This window comes from Piliocolobus tephrosceles, chromosome 6 (genome assembly GCF_002776525.5).
Source record: "Piliocolobus tephrosceles isolate RC106 chromosome 6, ASM277652v3, whole genome shotgun sequence".
Lineage (NCBI taxonomy): Eukaryota > Metazoa > Chordata > Mammalia > Primates > Cercopithecidae > Piliocolobus > Piliocolobus tephrosceles.
The window spans coordinates 42,874,332-42,889,868 of NC_045439.1; the positions used below are offsets into that span (position 1 = coordinate 42,874,332).

The 15,537-nt window shown below is 42.8% G+C and overlaps 1 protein-coding gene across 1 annotated transcript in view; it reads left to right on the plus strand.

Moving 5' to 3' along the window:
- The first annotated feature begins 809 nt into the window (after positions 1–809).
- The window catches only part of SGPP1 (sphingosine-1-phosphate phosphatase 1), a 44,482-nt gene continuing 29,754 nt past the window's right edge, over positions 810–15,537 (plus strand). The window contains exon 1 of the mRNA XM_023232082.3: positions 810–1,673. Coding sequence (XP_023087850.2) covers positions 990–1,673 — 684 coding nt within the window. The 5' untranslated portion in view covers positions 810–989. The remainder of the gene's footprint in view (positions 1,674–15,537) is intronic.

Genomic DNA, 15,537 nt, shown 5'->3' on the forward strand with positions numbered 1-15,537 from the left:
GAAGTCAAGTTGGTAACTTGTGAGACAGGGAAGTTAAGCGTTTAAATTAACGTTATCAAACTTAAAAATCTATATACTGTATTCATTCTCTACATTTATTCTGTGCAAGCCCTCTAGGTATTAGAATCTATGAAAAGGAAATTTTACACTTAAGAACACCTGTGCTCCCTTAACAGATACCATAACATTTGATAAATGACACAGTATTTTGAATTTGTAGGTGGCTGGGTTTTCTTTTGCAGACCACACCTGTTAATATCACCTGGCCCTGTCTTGGGATCTACATGTAGTCTTGCCAACACTGGTCAATTGACACGTGGTTTTCCAAACATCAGTCGCCTGGGACAGCTCTGTAATTAACTTGTTAATTACTTGAGTCGAATGATTCCGGACTCATCGTGGTTGCTTCGCCTTCACTGATCATTCAGCATTTGGTTCTGTGCCAGCAGAATGTCCGGCTGCTTGGTCACAGGCATTGCACAAGCTGGCACCAGGATCGTGGCCTCTTCAAGTCAACGTCTGGCTGAGGGAATCCGGCGACACTAGCCCGCGTGGAAGAAGGGCTGAAGGTAGATCAGGGAAACACGCCGCGTCCCACCAGACTAGCGCCGCGACGCCTGCTGGTGGTTATTACCGGGGACCTCAAAACGGCCGCCTGCCGATCCTCAACGCCAAGCAGCCGCCGGATGCGCTCTGGGCTGAACCGCGCAGCCCGGCCCCTCAGGGAGCCCGGGTTGGGGGCGGGGCGGGGCGGGGCGGGGCGGGGCGCGGCGCGGCGCGCGCGCGGAGGCAGCGGGCGGTGGCGGGGCGCGCGCGGAGAGGGAGGGGCGCGCGAGGGCGCGCGGCGGCCGCAGCGGCCTGTGGCGCCGTCACCCGGCGCACTCCGGGGGATAGAGCGCGGTGCGGGTTCCGCTGCTGCTGGCCGAGAGCGCGGTGACAGTTCGGGGCTGCGCCGGGGGCCGGCCAGCCTTCCCGGGGGTTCCGTTATCATGTCGCTGAGGCAGCGCCTGGCCCAGCTGGTTGGCCGTCTGCAGGACCCGCAGAAAGTGGCCCGTTTCCAGCGGCTGTGCGGGGTGGAAGCGCCGCCGCGCCGCTCGGCAGATCCAAGGGAGGATGAGAAGGCGGAGGCGCCCCTCGCCGAAGACCCTCGACTGCGAGGGCGGCCGCCGGGGGCGCTCGGAGGACCCCAGACGCCCGGGAGCGACCGCAATCAGTGCCCCGCCAAGCCGGACGGTGGCGGCGCCCCCAACGGCGTGCGGAACGGGCTGGCGGCCGAGCTGGGCCCGGCCTCGCCGCGACGCGCGGGCGCCCTGCGCCGCAACTCGCTGACGGGCGAGGAGGGCCAGTTGGCCCGCGTGAGCAACTGGCCGCTCTACTGCCTGTTCTGCTTCGGCACGGAGCTGGGCAACGAACTCTTCTACATCCTGTTCTTCCCCTTCTGGATCTGGAACCTGGACCCTCTGGTGGGCCGGAGGCTCGTGGTCATCTGGGTGCTGGTCATGTACCTGGGCCAGTGCACCAAGGACATCATCCGCTGGCCGCGGCCCGCCTCGCCGCCCGTGGTCAAGTTGGAGGTCTTCTACAACTCCGAGTACAGCATGCCCTCCACCCATGCCATGTCCGGCACCGCCATCCCCATTTCTATGGTCCTCCTCACCTATGGCCGCTGGCAGGTAAGGTTCCCTCTCGTCCTGTTCAGCCTGGGGGAGTTCAAAGAACTCAGAGTTCTCTTTGCTCTCTGCGTTTATTTTAATTCGGCCGTTCCCCTCCAAAGCCTCTCTTTCCACAGGTTTTCACAATACCCTCAAACAGGCCCTTTCTGGGTTTTGAAAAATTAAGTGATAGGGGGAAACTAGAGACTTAGCCATTGAATTATATTTTAATATTAAATTCCCATTTAATGCCTTTCTTAGAACCCAAAGGACACACTTTTTCTAGAGTAATATATTGTCATTGGGCTTTGGTTGAGTTTTTAAAACGGCTTTAATTCTTACAATGCACAGTGGAAGTGAATTTTTAAAATAATTAATTGCTATGTAAACTAAGACCCAGTTTCACCGTAATATATGGTGCCTTCCCTGAAACTGATTGTTTCAGAAAGAGGTAAAGTCATTAGCTTTACCGTGAGACAGTGTTTACAAAACCTTACTGTAATTCCAAAACAAACGTGCTAGTTTCAAGCAATGAAGTAATCGATTTTCAGCGAAATTCCCTTTATGGAAGTTAATGGAGCACAGTGTGAGTTCTGTTTTTAAGGGGTGTGGTTGCTACTTTGCTGATAAAGTTTAATTATCTTCTGGATCACTGATCTGTAGTATCTAACAGTTGTTGAGCTACAACTGTAATACTATATAGTATTATTACCTCATTAACTCAAAAAGTGCATGGTTTAGAAGTTATTCTTAAAGATAGGGCTCTTGATCAGACTAGTTGGTTTATAAAAATGGCAAATGTGACAGCAGGTTCAGCCTGACAATCAGGAAGAGTTTTGTTTTGTTTTGTTTTTTAACCCACTGCCAAGGGAAGAGTTTTTAATGGTAATCGTTTTTATTTTGCTTACTTCTTTTGTCCTTCCAATGTTTATCTGAATTGTAAGATTTGTTAATCCTGCAGACCAGTCCCTTATTTTAAGAATAAAGTGCGTAATTATGGAGACTCTAAGGAAACAAACTTCCTCTATTTTTCCCCTTTACTTCACAAAATCATTTTACATTGAGAAATACACATTCTATGTAAAACTCCATTATGGTAAGCTTACTTATCCCACATTAAATTTCAGTGTAGATAAAATTTTGTCCCCATGGATAATTCTGTGTAGTGCATCTCTCTTACAGTACATGGAAAATACGCATTGTGCATAGTAAGAATGGCAGAATTAGGAGGAAAGAGTACCATGGAAAGTTTTTTTCTGTTTAACCAAAGGAGCTATACGGTGATGTTCAGATTGTGAAGCAGTGCTAAGCTGTTTTGCGTAATAGATAAATATCTCGAATTTTTCATTTAATCTAAGCATTTACGAATTTAAAATTTTCAGTGAGCTATGTTTGGCCTGATGATGTTAGCTGATGATGTTTCTCTTATTTTCATGAGACTTTTAGGATTCTGTAACAATAGAGCCTTTTATGATGCCTTCTCAGTGAGTAGCTATTTTGTATGCTATTAGTATTAGCAGTCAAAGTAAGAGAAAATAGCTATTTTTGCTCTTTATTTGTTCTGGACACGTACTAACGGGAAGTCTGAAAACAATACTGCTGAATCGTTTATGGGATATTGATATCCTAACATTTCAGAGTTATTTGAATTATCAGAATAAGCTTAGATTTTAGTTTTTAAACCTAGTTTATTTAATTCAAAGTTTAAGGAATTTGAGTATCATAGAATTTTAGACTTTGAAGCAGACTGGATGTTAGAAATCACCTAGTTTCAAACTCTCATTTTACAGATGTGCAAACTGACCAGTTACATTAAAATTAATCTTGTAATGCTTTAAATTTCTTGTTTTACATTTTTTCACTCTAAATTTGCATAAGTTTTTGGTTAGCTGTTCTGAAAGAAATCTTCCTGACGGAGTCTTGCTCTGTCGCCCAGGCTGGAGCGCAGTGGAGTAGTCTTGGCTCACTGCAACTTCTGCCTCCCGGGTTCAAGCAATTCTCTGCCTCAGCCTCCGGAGTAGCTGGGATTACAGGCGCCCACCACAATGCTGGCTAATTTTTTTAGGATTTCTAGTAGAGACAGGGTTTCACCGTCTTGTCCAGGCTGGTCTTGTACTCCTGACAACAGGTGATCCACCCGCCTTGGCCTCCCAAAGTGCTGGGATTACAGGCATGAGCCACCGCTCCTGGCCTAAGCCTCCCTTATATGAAACTTCTGTGTTTATAAATGTTTGTAATCGTCCAGTACAAAAAACAAGATGGCTTTTTGACCTTTTTCCTTTTTTTCCCCTAAGACTCGGGGGTCTCACTATATTGCCTAGGCTGGTCTCGAACTCCTGGGCTCAAGTTCCAAAGTGCCACCTTGCTCGGCCCCTTTTCCTTTTTTTTAAGATCCTTGTCATCTATTGAAAACAAAAGTACCTTCCTTTGCTTCAGTTGTTTGGGTCCTCTGCTCTGTCAATTAGTATTGTACTGCATTGGCGGCTTACATAGAAAGCCTTTCCCGTAGAAACTGGGGAAAGAATTAAACAATGAAAGCCTGGTGTTTTTCTAAGAAGTTTTGGTTGGCAGTCTTGCCTGTCTGCTGTGCCTCAGCTGCTTATTTGGTACAGGTATGGTTACTTATATATGCCTAGGATGCTGAAACATCTTTCGAAACTGAGTTCTCTTACATATACCATTCCTTTGTCTTGACTTTACTGCTTCACTCCTCCCTACTACTTAATGTTTCTCCCCTCATTGAAATTTGCTCAAGATTCACCACCCAGAACATTTTAAATTAACCCTTTCTGTTTCATTATTCCTCACTTACACTTAAAATGACAGTATATGGCCAGGTGTAGTGGTTCACCCCTGTAATCCTAGCACTTTGGGAAGCTAAGGCGGGAGGATCCCTTGAGCCCAGGAGTTGGAGACCAGCCTGGGCAATATAGTGAGACCCTGTCTCTGCAAAAAAAAAATTAAAAATTAGCTGGGCATGGTGGCATATGCCTGTAGTTCTAGCTACTAGGGAGGCTGAGGTGGGAGCATCACTTGAGCCTGGGAGGCTGAGGCTGCAGTGAGCTATGATTGCACCGCTGCATTCCAGCCTGGGTGACAGGGCAAGACCCTATCTCAGAGATAAACAAAGACAAGTGTACAAACTCGGGGGTTGTTTAAAAATGCAGATTTCTACATTTCCCAGGGTAAGTTTCCCAGCGATTCTGATCCATTAGATAAGTGAGGAGTTGTATTTCTTCAAGATTGTTGTCTCAGCTTCTTTGAAATTCCAGTCTTTGATTTTTTTTTTTGAAGACGAAATCTCTCTTTGTCGCCCAGGCTGGAGTGCAGGGTCGTGATCTCAGCTCACTGCAAACTCTGCCTCCTGGATTCAAGCAATTCTCCTGACTCAGCCTCCTGAGTAGCCAGGACTACAGGAACACACCACCACCCCCAGCTAATTTTTGTATTTTTAGTAGAGATGGGGTTTCACCATGTTGGCCAGGATGGTCTCGATCTGTTGACCTCGTGATCCACCCCCCTCAGCCTCCCAAAGTGCTGGGATTACAGACGTGAGTCATTGCGCCCCACCTGAATTTTTTTAAGGTACCGTTATAAGACAAAGAAGAGGTTGGAATAGTGTAGCTCCAAATAGTTACTTAAAGAGTTTTCTGTATATATTTTATGGTGATAGATAATGGAAAATGTTATGACCTTTTTCCAAGGATTAAATAACTTGAGATCCATTGCGTAGGATAATGATTATTGCTCTCATATTATTCATTGGGATTTTTTGTAGCCCGAATTGGAAAACAAATTAAGAAAAAAAGGAGCATCTGATATAAAGACAATAAATAGTCCTTTGAAGAATAAGATAAACAATATGACGTTCCTTTTCCATTTATGTTTGCATGTTCTTTTCAAAAATAAAATTTCTTAATTTTTAAAGCTCTGAGTTGAATTAATTTAATTTTTAAATAACATGGAATGTAATCAGTTCTAATTGTATACTTTGTTTAATCATAAGGTTTTAGATTAGTTTCATTTTTTAAAAATTAGTCTTTTTCTTTTTTTTTTTTGAGACAGGGTCTCATTCTGTCGCCCAGACTGGAGTGCAGTGGCACAATTCTGGTTCACTGCAGCCTCAACCTCCCAGGCTTAAGTGATCCTCCCACCTCAGCCTCCCAAGTAGCTGGGACCACAGGCACACACTGCCATGGACAGATAATTTTGTTTGTTTGTTTGTTTGTTTGTTTGTTGTAGAGACAGGGTTTTGCCATGTTGCTTAGGCTGGTCTTGAACTCCTGGGCTCAAGTGATCCTCCCACCTCAGCCTCCCAAAGTGCTGGTATTACAGGTGTCAGCAACCTTGCCTGGCCAAAAATTAGCCATAGCACTTACTTCGTAGACAACTCATTGCCAACTAGTCTTTCACTTTATGTGCTTTTACTACTTTGTATTATAGTAACTTACATTTTATAATATTAATTGTATTAGTAATGTTATGATAACATTGTTAATATTTATTTATTTTGAGACGGTGTCTCACTCTGTTGCCCAGGCTGGAGTGCAGTGGTGCAATATTGGCTCACTGCAACCTCCGCCTCCTGGGTTCAGGTGATTCTCCTGCCTCAGCCTTCTGAGTAGCTGGGATTACAGGCACCCACCACCACGCCCAGCTAATTTTATTTTATTTTTCTCAGTAGAGGCAGTATTTCACCATGTTGGTCAGGCTGGCCTCAAACTCCTGACTTTGTGATCCGCCCACCTCGGACTTCCAAAGTGCTGGGATTACAGGCATGATCCACCGTGCCTGGCTGTTAATATATATTTTTAAGCACTTACTATGAATCTGACATTGTTTGAAATGTCTTTTACCTCATTTACTCTTCTATAATAATATCCCAATGTTTGATCCTGTTATTAGCATGGGTTTACAGATGAGGAAACTGAGGTTCAGGGAGGTTATATTATATAACTTAAGCAAAGTAACATAGCCAGTAAGTGACAGGGGCTCAGACTGACTTAGGAGCTTATATAGAAAATTCATTTTAAATCACACTTTGTGTGTGATTTTTAAGTATGCTTGCAGTAATATTATTTTTGAAATATATGATTGTGTTCTTAAAATACAAGAATAGCTTTTATATACCTTGAGAAGATAATTTGTGTTTGTGTATATACATATATATGCAACATCCGCAAATATTTGTGTTTTAAACATGTATTAAGATGTTGACTGAAATCAAAAGCTGATTTGTCACCCAATATAAATAAAAATTTTGATAAACATAGTAAGAGCTTTGGAAAAGAAAGACACGTAAGAATATTCTGTCAAAACGTGGTTTATAGGCCGGGCGCGGTGGCTCAAGCCTGTAATCCCAGCACTTTGGGAGGCCGAGACGGGCGGATCACGAGGTCAGGAGATCGAGACCATCCTGGCTAACACGGTGAAACCCCGTCTCTACTAAAAAAATACAAAAAAACTAGCCGGGCGAGGTGACGGGCGCCTGTAGTCCCAGCTACTCGGGAGGCTGAGGCAGGAGAATGGCGTCAACCCAGGAGGCGGAGCTTGCAGTGAGCTGAGATCCAGCCACTGCACTCCAGCCTGGGCGACAGAGCGAGACTCCGTCTCAAAAAAAAAAAAAAAACGTGGTTTACTGTAAATCTGTAAATAGAGGAAGCTATCTGTGAGGTCATGAAAAGATAAATGGAAGAAAGGCAAAAAGTAAGAGTTACAAAAGTAGGTCACAATAAAGACCAGAGGAGGCTGCAAGATCCAAGAAAAATTGATCGCTATGGTAATTCTGGAAAGAAACACAGTTTATTAAAAAATTGAATTGGTTTGCCTCTTTTTTACTGAACATGATACTTGTGTTTGAAATTCACATTTTCTTGAGTTTATAAGTGCTTATTACTAATTCTATTTTTCTTTTTTCTTTTTTTTGGATATGGAGTCTTCTTCTTGTCACCAGGCTGGAGTGCAGTGGCATGATTGTGGCTCACTACAACCTCTGCCTCCTGTGTTCAAGTGATTCTTCTACCTCAGCCTCCTGTGTAGCTGGGATTACAGGTGCGCACCACCACACCCAGCTAATTTTTGTATTTTTTTTGAGATGGAGTCTTGCTGTGTCGCCCAGCCTGGAGTGCAGTGGCACGATCTTGGCTCACTCACCACATGCCCGTCTCTTCTAAAAATACAGAAATTAGACTGGGTGCCGTGGCTCACGCCTGTAATCTCAGCACTTTTGGAGGCCGAGAAGCATGGATCGCCTGAGGTCAGGAGTTCAAGACCAGCCTGACCACTATGGTGAAACCCTGTCTCTACTGAAAATACAAAAATTAGCTGGGTGTGGTGGTGGGTGCCTGTAGTCCCAGCTACTCGAGAGGCTGAGACAGGAGAATTTCTTGAACCTGGGAGGCAGAGGTTGCTTGAACCCTGGTGACAGAGCAAGACTCCGTGTTAAAAAAAAAAGAAAAGAAAAGAAAAAAAAAACATGAAGAGGAGAGAACATTTCTTTCTCTGCCCCACAGCTTCTAGGGCCTTTTTTTTCTAAAGAATTCAGTGTTAGACTATTTCTTGTTTAGCTTCCCAGAGAAGTCCCAGCTACTCGGGAGGCTGAGACAGGAGAATTGCTTGAACTGGGAAGCAGAGGTTGCTTGAACCCTGGTGACAGAGCAAGACTCCGTCTCAAAAAAAATATGAAGAGGAGAGTACATTTCTTTCTCTGTACCACAGCTTCTAGGGTCTTTTTTTAAAGGATTCAGTGTTAGACATTTCTTGTTTAGCTTCTCAGAGGTAGTCTCTACTTTTGCAGACATACATTTATATAGTTGTTTGTTTATTTTGAGACAGAATTTTGCTTTTGTTGCCCAGGCTGGAGTGCAGTGGCATGACCTTGGCTCACTGCAACCTTGGCTCCCAGGTTCAAGCGATTCTCCTGCTCAGCCTCCCAACTAGCTGGGATTACAGGCACCCACCACCACGCCCGGCTAAGTTTTTGAATTTTTAGTAGAAATGGGTTTTCAATATGTTGGCCAGGCTGGTCTTGAGCTCTTGACCTCAGGTGATCCACCCGCCTTGGCCTCCCAAAGTGCTGGGATTACAGGCATGAGCCACCACACCCGGCCTATATAGTTTATTGTTCATACACAAGGTGACGTACTGTATTGTTCTGGATCTTGCTTTTATCACTTAGTAATGTATTGCAAAGACCTTCCTTCCCCTCCCTCCCTCCTGTTCTTCCTTCCATCCATCCATCTTTCTTTTCCTCTTTCTCTTTCCTTCCCATTCTTCCTTCCTTCTTTTCTATTTCTTCTTTTTTTCTTACCATTTTTGTTTTTACATAGGTTTTACCATGTTGCCCAATTTGATCTCAATCTCCTGGGCTCAGACAATCCCCCTGCTTCGGCCTCCCAAAGTGCTGGGATTACAGGCATGAGCCACCATGCCCAACCTTTTTTTTTTTTTTTTTTTTTTTAAGATTCAGGCTCCCTCTGTCACCCAGGATGGAGTGCAGTGGTACCATCTTGGCTCACTGCAGCCTCCACCTTCCGTGTTCAAGCAATTCTCCTGCCCCAGCCTCCCAAATAGCTAGAATTACAGGCACCCACCACCATGCCCAGCTAATTTTATTTATTTATTTTTTTGTATTTTCAGCAGAGATGGGGTTTCACTGTATTGGACAGGCCGGTCTCCAATTCCTGACCTTTAGTGATCCACCCACCTCTGCCTCCCAAAGTTCTGGGATTATAGGCGTGAGCCACCGTGTCTGGCCCTTTTTTTTTTTTTCTTTAATTCCAACAATTAATGAATACTAATTATGTGTCTGTGATATTTAAAAATGCCTTACATAAATCTTTCTTTTCATTTTTGAAACCGAGTTTCGTGCTTGTTGCCTAGGCTGGAGTGCAGTGGTGCGATCTCAGCTCACTGCAACCTCCACCTCCTGGATTCAAGTGACTCTCCTGCATCAGCCTCCTGAGTAGCTAGGATTACAGGCGCCCACCACCATACCCAGCTAATTTTTCTTTTTCTTTTTTTTCTTTTTGAGACAGAGTTTCACTCTTGTTGCCCAGTCTGGAATGCAAAGGCCCGATCCCAACTCATTGCAACCTCCACCTCTCAGGTTCAAACAATTTTCCTGCCTCAGCCTCCCGAGTAGCTGGGATTACAGACGTGCTACCACGCCCGGCTAATTTTTGTATTTTTAGTAGAGACAGGGTTTTGCCATGTTGACCAGGCTGGTCTCAAACTCCTGACCTCAGCGATCCACCTGCTGCAGCCTCCCAAAGTGCTGGAATTACAGGTGTGAGCCACCACACCCGGCCTAAATTAATTCTTTTAATACTCATGAAATCCTGTATTTTCACTAGTTTGCAAAAGAAACTGAGGCAGAGGACGGTTGACTAACTTGCCGAAGGTTACTCAGCAAGTACATACCTTACAGAGCCTGGATTCAAACCCAGGCACTTTGACTGCAAAATGATGCTATACTACTGATCATGTTGCTGCTTCTCTCTGTCTCTGTCTCTGTCTCTCTCTCTCTCTCTCTCTATATATATATATATATATTTTTTTTTTTTTTTTTCTTCTTTTCTTTTCTTTTTTTGAGATGGAGTCTCACTTTGTCACCCAGGCTGGAGTGCAGTGGTGCGATCTCAGCTCACTGCAACCTCCATCTCCCGGGTTCAAGCAATTCTCCTGTCTCAGCCTCCTGAGTAGCTGGGATTATAGGCACGTGCCAACATGCCTGGCTAATTTTTGTATTTTTAGTAGAGATGGGATTTCACCATGTTGGCCAGGCTGGTCTTGAACTCCTGACCTCAAGTGATCTGCCCACCTTAGCCTCTTAAAGTGTCCATATTAATACATTTTACATTTTATGTGTATATATATATATATATATATATATGGAGAGAGGGAGAGGGAGAGGCAAACAGAGAAGGAGAGAGAAAATGCTATCTAATTTTTGTCACATTTGCATGCTGTTCCAATATATTAATATGACATAATTTAGTAAGTTGACTATTTCTATACATGTATTTATATATTTATTTATTTTCCCAGAGCTCCCCTCAAGAAATATTCCAATACCTTTAGTTTTCCAGTCGTTTGCTAGTATAATGACACAGTGACTGTTTATTGGAACACATTACTATGTCAAAGAATATATAGGCATTTAAATTTTAACAGATAACGTAAAATTGCCTGTCATAAAGACTACTAACTTACATTCCTCCCGGAAATGTATGAGAGTATCTGATTTCCTATGCTCTTACTGTTGCAGTATGTTATCAAATTTATTGATCTTCCTCAAAATAATTTTTCTGAAATTTTTAAAAAATAATTTTTACATGACCGGGTGTGGTGGCTCATGCCTGTAATCACAGCACTTTGAGAGGCTGAGGTGGGCAGATCACCTGAGGTCAGACATGGAGAAACCCTGTCTCTACTAAAAATACAAAAACTAGCTCGGTGTGGTGGCAGGCACCTGTAGTCCCAGCTACTCGGGAGGCTGAGGCAGGAGAATCGCTTGAACCTAGGAGGCGGAGGTTGCAGTAAGCCAAGATCATGCCACTGCACTCCAGCTTGGATGACAGGAGCAAAACTCCATCTCAAAAAAAAAAAAAAGGTGTGTGTATATATATACATAATATATATATAAAATATGTATGTTGTATATAAAATATATATAATATATAAAATATATAGTATATATTATATATAATATATAAGTAATTTTAACATTGTATTTAATTTGAATTAATCTTATGAGTAAAGTTGAAGAACATTCCATAGGTTTATTGACCACTTATGTTTCCTTTTCTGTGAGCTGTCTATTCAAAGCGTTTCTCTTATTTTTTTCAGTTAGATTATTGGTATTTTACTTACTGATCTTTACAGATTTAAAAAAATTTTTTATTTCTATGGGTACCTAGTAGGCATATTTTTATAGGGTACACGTTGATTTTTAAAAACTGTATCTTTTTTAGTGGTTGCTTCACCTTAAAATAATACTATACTATAAATAATACTATACTAAAATAAAATAATAATAAAATAAAACTGTATCTTTTTTAGTGGTTGCTTCACCTTAAAATAGAACTATACTAGTTCAAGTATAGCATCAGAACCTTGCAACAGTATGTTTCCACTTTTCCCGCCCTGCCTTTGTCATGCATTTATATCTACATATGTGCTAAGACTCACAATTCATCATTATTATTTTTGTATAATGTTCCAATATATGATATAGAATGTCCTAATATGGTTTTGGAATTATAAAAGCTAATACAGTTTTATACTTTTTCTCCTAACTAAAGAGCCTCTTTTCACATTTCTTCTACTACAGATCTGCTGGTGATAACATTTCCTTAGCTCTTTTATTTGAAAAATATTTTGAATTAATTTTTGGAAAAATATTTTCATGAGATACAGAATTCCAAAAATGAAGAGATACAGAATTCAGAATTCTAGGTTGATAGTTTTGTTTTTTCTCTTGGCACTTCTTTTTTTTTTTTTGAGATGGAGTCTTGCGCTCTTCCCCAGGATGGCATGCAGTGGCCTGATCTTGGCTCACTGCAACCTCCACCTCCTGGCTTCAAGCAGTTGTCCTGCCTCAGCGTCCCAAGTAGCTGGGACTACAGGCGAGCACTAACATGCCTGGCTAATTTTTTTGTAATTTTAGTAGACATAGGGTTTCACCGTGTTGGCCAGGCAGGTCTCAAACTCCTAACCTCAAGTAATCTGCCCGCCTCAGCCTCCCAAAGTGTTAGGATTACAGTTGTAAACCACTGTGCCCAGCCACTTTTGGCACTTTAGTACTATGTTGTACCATTGCCTTCTGGCTTGCATAGTTTTTGGCAGAAATCTGCTGAAATTCTTATTTGTGATCCCCAGTACTTAATATGTATTTTTTATTCTGGCTGGTTTTAAAAATTTCTCTTTTTCCCTAGTTTTGAGCAATTTAAAAATGATGTGCTTTAACATGCTTTTTTCTTTATATTTCTTCTGCTTTGAGGTCATTGAGCTTGAATCCATGGGTTTGTAGTTTTCATTATATTTGGAAGATCTTCAGCATTATTTTTAGAATTTTTTTCCTCTCCCCCACTTCCATTCTCTTCTTTTGAAATTCCAATTTCAGGCTTAGTGGGATGGCTCACGCCTGTAACCCCAGCACCTTGGGAGGCCGAGGCTGGTGGATCACGAGTTCAGGAGATCAAGACCATCCTGGCTAACACAGTTAAACCCCGTCTCTACTAAAAATACAAAAAAAATTAACTGTGCGTGGTGGCGGGCGTCCCAGCTACTCAGGAGGCTGAGGCAGGAGAATGGCGTGAACCCAGGAGGTGGAGCTTGCAATGAGCCGAGATCACGCCACTGCACTCCAGCCTGGGTGACACAGTGAGACTCCATCTCATAAAAAAAAAAAAAAAAAAGAAATTACAATTTCATGTGTTTTAAACTGTTCGTTCACAGGTCACTGAAGCTCTATTCTTTCTTTTTCTTTTTTCCAGCATTTTTGCTTTCCCTGCTTCCTTTTTTACAGTTTCTGTTGCTGTGGCTTTAGGTTCACTTACGTGTTCTTTTGCAATCTCTAATTTTCTGGTAATTTTATCAAGTAGGATAGTGTATAATTTCAGATTGTAGTTTATATCTAAAAATTGCATTTGGGTCTTTTAAAAAATCCTCAATTTCTAAGCTCATTATATTTCTATATTCTTGAGTAAGTTCAGAAGATTTTTAAAAATTATAATTGGGTCCTGGGCACAGTGACTCACACCTGTAATCCTAGCACTTTGGGAGGTCAAGGCAGGCGGATCACCTGAGGTCAGGAGTTTGAGACCAGCCTGGCCAACATGGAGAAACCACATCTCTACTGAAAATACAAAAATTAGCTGGCATGGTGGTGGGTGCCTGTAATCCCAGCTCCTTGGGAGTCTGAGGCAGGAGAATTGCTTGAACCCAGGAGGCGGAGGTTGCTGTGAACTGAGATTGTGCCACTGCACTCCAGCCTGGGTGACAGCGTGAGACTCTATCTCAAAAAAATATATTATTGGGTACAGAGTCTCACTGTCACCCAGGCTGGGGTTCAACTGGGAGATCTTAAACCCAAGAGCCTCGAACTCTTGGGTTTAAGGGAACCTCCTGCCTCAGCATCCAGAGTAGCTAGGACCGCAGGTGCATGCCACCATGCCTCATTTTTTTTAAAATTTTTTAAATTTTTTGATTTCTAATTTTTTGGTTTGTTTTTTTGAGTCAGAGTCTTGCTCTGTTGCCCAGGCTAGAGTGCAGAGGTGTGATATTGGCTCACTGCAACTTCCGCCCCCCAGATTCAAGTGATTCTCCTGCCTCAGCCTCCCAAGTAGATGGGATTACAGGCACTCACCACTGCGCCCAGGTAATTTTTGTATTTTTAGTGGAGATGGGGTTTCACCATGTTGGCCAGGCTGGTATCGAACCCCTGGGCTCATGCTGTCCTCTCACCCCGTTTTCCCAAAGTGCTGGGATTACAGCACCTTGCCCAGACCATTTGTAAGATGTTTTATAGCAGTCTTAAGGTATTTATCTTCTAATTCCATCATATTTGTCATCTTTCTGTGTTTCTAATATTTCTCCTGATTATAGATCATATTTTCCTAACTCCTTGCTCGGTAATTTTTATAGAGTTTTGGATTTTGTTGTGTTTCTTTACATAGTCTTGGACTTTGTCCTGGTGTACAGTTAAATTACTTGTCAGTTTAAATCCTTCTAGGTTTGATAGGATGGTCCAGAATAATCGTAGGCTAAGGCTAATTTAGCCTCACTGCTTACATGATAACCTTCTAACCATTCTACCCAATTCCCTCTTCACTGCTTGATGGGAAAGCAATTGCAAGCTTATATGAGCTTTGGGAATTGTTTGGCCTGCTCCTCTCCAGTAGTTTTTTCTCCACTCTGGTGGACTTTCTCCCCATGCATGCACAGATTAGTACTCAGCCAGCAACTTCATGAGTTCCCTCTACACATCTCTAGGGCTCAGTCTCTGAGATTTATCTCTCCAATACTCTGTCCTGCAAATTACAGCCTTTTTGGCCTCTGAGAATACTAGTCTTTCTCCCCTTAACTCAGGGAAACTCTGGACTCAGTTTTGATTCTTCCTCCTGTGCTCTACAGCCTGGAAACTGCCTCTAGCAGCAGGATAATGCAATCACAGGGCTCATTGTTTCCCTTTTCTCATGGATATGAGTTTCACAAGAAGAACTCTCAAAAAAAAAAAAGGGAGGATTTATTCGAAAAACATATAGACACACAACAGAATGCTTCATAAGTCACTTTAAATAATAAAATAGGCAATAATATTTTTATAAGCATACTCAGGTATACTTAATGACAGTTGCACAGGTACAACAGTTATGAGCAGATGAACTGTATTCATAAAGAAGGTCATTGGCGGGGCGTGGTGGCTCACACCTGTAATCCCAGCACTTTGGAGGCTGAGGCAGGCAGATCACCTGAGGTTGGGAGTTTGAGACCAGCCTGGCCAACATGGTGAAACCCTGTCTCTACTGAAAATACAAAAATTAACTGGGTGTGGTGGTAGGCGCCTGTAATCCCAACTACTCGGGAGGCTGAGGCAGGAGAATCGCTTGAACTCAGGAGGTGGAGGTTGCAGTGAGCCAAGATCACACCATTGCACTCCAGCCTGAGCAACAAGAGCAACACTATGTCTCAAAAAAAAAAAAAAAGGTCAGCCGGGAACAGTGGCTCATGCCTGTAATCCCAGCACTTTGGGAGGCTGAGGCAGGAGGATAACTTGAGCTCAGGATACCAGCCTGGGCAACATGGTGAAACCCCATCACTACAAAAAATGCAGAAAGTTAACCAGGCGTGGTAGTGTGTGCCTGTAGTCCCAGCTACTCTG